Here is a 4880-nt window from a genome sequence, read left to right as displayed (position 1 = left end):
CATTATTATGTTTCATCATCTTTCATATGATAGAAGCAAACTTAATCATCTTTCATATGATATAAGCAACTTTTTGTAACGTGAGCCATATGGAAGAAATTATTAAACAAAGTTAATATTAGAATACCAAACTAGTATTCTAATACTAATTTAGCCACATGGAATAAATTATTAAATAAAGTTATTGTTAGAATAATTTGGAATAAATTATTAAATAAAGTTATTGTTAGAATAACAAATTAGTATTCTAATCCTAATTTTATTTTATGTTAGAGACAGGTACTCAAATTTCTTAGAAAATTGTTACATCTCTTCGAGCATAATACAAATTTACAAATTTATTTTATGTTGACTTTATGTCTAACAGATCCTCTATTTTTTATGTTGACTTTATGTCTAATAGATCCTCAAATTTATTAGAAAATTGTTAGATCTCTTCAAGCTAAACATTTTTAAAGTTCGGGAATCTAACTCTCAAAATCAGGTCCTCAAATTTATTAGAAAATTATAAATTTGTTAGATCTCTATATTCAAACTGAACATTTTTAAAGTTAAGGGATCTAACTCTAAAACCGATTGAGCTAAAGTTATACTTAATCTTTTGTCTTTTGTCTTTTATTTCCTACTTTAGAAATTAAACTTGTGTCAATCAGAACATAGAGCTCAAAACATCTATTATCATTATTTTTAAAGTGTCATGGTTTGAACCTCACCCATTGAAGAAAAAAAAGAAAAAAAAATGAAGGGAGTGATCAATAGTAAAACATAGCATTCTTAGAATCCTCAATCCACTGTGAGACGGATGCAATATGAAGCAGTTATTGAAGAAAAGGTGAAACAGTGTTTCCATGGAAAATAGAGGATTTTATGTAATAAAACACATGGACATAATTCAAGAATTAAACCATTTCAAGACAATGAAAATGGATTAATTGAAAGTTAAGCTACAGCTGCATGATTGCTTCATGAATTAAACATCATATATGAACAGTTTGATATTTATTTATTTTTAACAGAAAAAAAAAAGAAAGGATAAATTCAATATAACTGAAACTTTTCCTTTGTTTTCTCAAACACTTGCTCAGCAATAACAGCACCATTCCCATCTGCTTTCTTGATTTCCAAATGAGCCTTCTGATAAAACCCAGTGCCCCTTATGGCATCAGCAATGAAATCATCAAAACCTATTGCAATTGCTGCCTCTGCTTTGGCTCCATAAACCAATCTCTGTTTTTCAACAACAGCAAAAAAGATGAACTGAGACAAAAGCCGGAGAGCGGATTCTTACTACGGTTAAGAGTTCAACAGAAACAGTTCTGGAAACAAACCTTAATTCTTGAAAGATGGATGGCGCCGAAGCACATCGGACAGGGCTCACACGATGCATATATTTCACAGTCTGAGAGTTCGATTTGACCGAGCTTTTTGCAGGCCTACAGTAGAGCAGTGTGTTAAAAATCTGAATATGTGAACCGAAATGGTCTTGGTAATCATCATAAAGTGAATATAGTTAAATGAAAAGTAAAAAGTCTTCAAGTCAAAAAGGTTTTCTAGAGCACAATTTGAAAGGTTTAAAATACTTGGATTATCCATATAAGACACAACTTCAAACTACGCAATATTTTCAGGAAGCAGGCCAAGTAAATATCGAAGAAACAGTTGAGCTCATCACGATAAAGCAAATTCAGGTCCATGTATGATAACAGTGAACAATTAGTACAGTATATAATATAAGTTAAAAAAACAAAACATTCCAAGAGTTCAAAAAGATAAAAATTCAGCTTGACTGAAATGATTTTCTGAACCATGACTTATAAAACTTCAAAATTATAGACATCGAGGCGTAAAAAGGGATTTTGTGTGCTCAGTTAGGCAAATCAATCTAGAGATACACAATATTCTTCAAAACTCATAGTCGTGCATGCGAGAGAGAGCAAAATTTCATGATCAAATAACTTTATTCACTTTCAGTGTCAAGGAGATCTAATTTCTTCTGCAAAGTACTTCGAGAAACTTAGAATAAGTAGAACAACTGGCAATGGGCTAAAATATTGTACCAACCTCCCTCACTGCAGTGACTTCAGCATGTGCTGTAGGATCAGTGTTCCTCAAGACCATGTTGTGGCAGCTCACAACTACTTCGTCATTACGAACAACAACCGCCCCAAAAGGACCTCCATCTCCACACTCAACACCTTTGTAGGCCTCTTCAACTGCTTTTGTCAAGAACTTGTGGTCTCTATTCTGTACGGCTGGTATTAAGCATAGACAATAATGGAATATTAACACTTTCATCATCAAACTTTTAGGCAAAGTGTTCGTCCAGACTCCTAACAAAATGATATATAAAACAATTGCTCGTAGAAAGGCAAATACCAGGAATTAAAAGAATACACCCTTTTGAGATAAGGGGCTTATTGTGTGGCATGTGTTTTTTTGCCATTTAATAGGGTATATGGCTTGAGAGGATTGGGATGCGGTTAGGTTCAAATCTTCCCTTTGGGAATCCATCTCTAAGCCCATTCATAATTATCAGTTACGCCTTATTCTTTCTTTTGGATTTCAGGGGGCTCCTTTTGTGGGGCTATTTTTTTTTATGCCCTTGTTTCTCTTTCATGTTTCTTAATGAAAGTTTGATTTTTCATCTGAAAAAAATTGTACCTAGATTGTACTGTAGGAGAATTCAATAACCATCTCAGATAAAAAAAGGTAAATACAGAAAAATCTTGACTGATAAAATAGTAGGAAACAACAAAATAAACTTAAACCTAGGAATATTTTCTCCTAAACAAAATCTTACTTCCAGGCATAGATTTTGAACTAAAGATCTCAAGTGAAAAATATTACAGTTGTAAAATATAATGCATGAAGGAAAGGAATGACAATTCTAGAAGTTTACTGATCTACAATAGAAAATTTAGACTAATCCAAGACATGCATAAGCAAGGACAAGAATATTCCTGATAAATATAAAGTAATGACCACTAAAGTAAAAGAAAATTTTAATATGAAATGAGGTATATTCTCCCTTGACTTTTAATGGGAGGAAAGCAAAAGTCAATATTAAAATTAAAAATTAAAAATATGTATAAAAAAAAAAAACAAAAGTGAAAAGTGGGTTGTTAGTACCTTCTTGATGACAAGAGAATGCAGATGCAACAGAGAGAGTCCCATCTATAGCTTCCACCACTTAACACAAGAAAGATAATATTACAAACCACTCAGATATTTCAATAAATAAAAGAAAAACAGAATTATATGAATCTTTTTCCATTAATTTTCCAGGTTGAATCTGCAACTGCAAGTGCGTATAAACCCAAAAACAGTAGACACAAAGCACCCGAAAAGAGAGAAACAAAAACAAAAAGACGATATTATAATTTAGGATCAGATCCATTTACAAGCCCCAAAATTCACTTTTATCCTGTATTAGCATCAGCTACAAAAAGAAAAAGAGAGAGAGAGAGAGAAAGGGAAATATGTAAATTCAGGAAACAGTTCGTCATTGACCCGAGTCTGGAAATTCCAAAAGCAGAATAATGAAAAATTAGGAAGCATCCAAACATGTCTCCGTAAAAGAAAAACGAGCTTCAAACCACATATCAATTTCAACTACAGCCAAAATCCCCCCTAATTTCACAGATCAACCCCGAAAACGTACTTCCCCAGCGGAATCAGAGAAATCATTTATGCAGATTCAGAAACACCCGATGCGGAATCATAGAAATCATTCATGCAAACCCACAAACGCCAAGAAAGCGATCCAGAAAGATCGGAGAAGAGAACCCCAACATGCAATTGCAAAAAAAGAACAAATAGCTCATAAAAAAAATCCCCAAATCTCCGATTCCGATTCGATTCCAGAACCAATACACATTCGTGGAAAATAGAATGCAAGATCACACAGCAGTTACAGATCCTTGGAAGAAAAAGGAGAAAAACAGAAACAAAAGCAATGAAAAACGATGGAGATTGTGGTCATACCAGTAGCGTCCTCCATGGATGGAATGGAGAAAACACAGAGAGAGACAGAGTAAAGTGGCGAGAAAATGGGGATTGGGAGAAAGGGGAAGAAGGAATTGCGGGACTGGTCTGCGAAATCGGCTATATAAATAGGAGCGAAGGAAGAGCATCAGCTGGAAAAAGACTGAAGAGGAGAGAGAAAGAAGAGAGCGAAAAAGTATGTGAAAGTGAGGGATAAAAGTCATCCATCCACGACTCCGCTGTTTGTTTGGCCGTCTTCCATACCAATTCAAACTTGAGGCCTCATTTTTTTCCTCACCAAAATAAAAAGATAATTCCCCAAAATAATTCATTATTATTATTATTTTTTTTTGGAAAACATCAAAACTAAAATTAACAAATCAACAAAATACTCAAAATTAAGTGCTACTTGCGTACAGCCATATTATATCTGTCCACGTATCTCCATGTGTTCATGATGTCGACATCAGAGATAAATTGACATTTTCGTTCTATTAAAAAGATCAACAAAATATTATTAATAAATACCTAATATTAATATTAATTATTCTTAATTTATTTAGAAATAGAAAAATATTTATTTGTAAATTTAAGTAGTTTTTACGATTTTTTAATTTCTCTAATTTTTACCTAAATATCTATCGACACCGATATCCATATTTTCATGAAATTGAGATCACGACATTTCCATCGACACTGATGTTTAAAACTTTGGATATAACATAAGTTTTCTAATTTGTAAATATAACAAAATAACGAGGTGTTAAAAAAAAAAGGAAAAATCGGTTATACTTTTTCGTTGATATACATAATATCTAGTATATCATATCCAGTATATCAGTAATATGTTTATATTAGGTATATTAGTTATATCATTGATATAATTTATATTTTTT

The 4880-nt window shown here is 32.4% G+C and overlaps 1 protein-coding gene across 1 annotated transcript; it reads right to left on the bottom strand.

Annotated features, from left to right (window-relative positions):
- Window positions 1-843: 843 nt before the first annotated feature.
- Window positions 844-4171, bottom strand: LOC111021013 (Cytidine/deoxycytidylate deaminase family protein). The gene is made up of 5 exons (XM_022297838.2): window positions 3985-4171; window positions 3130-3189; window positions 2062-2252; window positions 1329-1433; window positions 844-1227 (listed from the first exon to the last, which is right to left on the bottom strand). Exons 1-5 carry the CDS (start codon window positions 3998-4000, stop codon window positions 1039-1041), a joined length of 561 nt encoding a protein of 186 aa, XP_022153530.1. The 5' UTR covers window positions 4001-4171; the 3' UTR covers window positions 844-1038.
- Between the last annotated feature and the right edge of the window lie 709 nt (window positions 4172-4880).

This window comes from Momordica charantia (genome assembly GCF_013281855.1).
Source record: "Momordica charantia cultivar OHB3-1 chromosome 6 unlocalized genomic scaffold, Mcharantia_2.0 BLBB01000006.1, whole genome shotgun sequence".
Lineage (NCBI taxonomy): Eukaryota > Viridiplantae > Streptophyta > Magnoliopsida > Cucurbitales > Cucurbitaceae > Momordica > Momordica charantia.
Note: the sequence above shows the minus strand (reverse complement) of the source record. Positions and strands in the feature narration are given on the sequence as shown.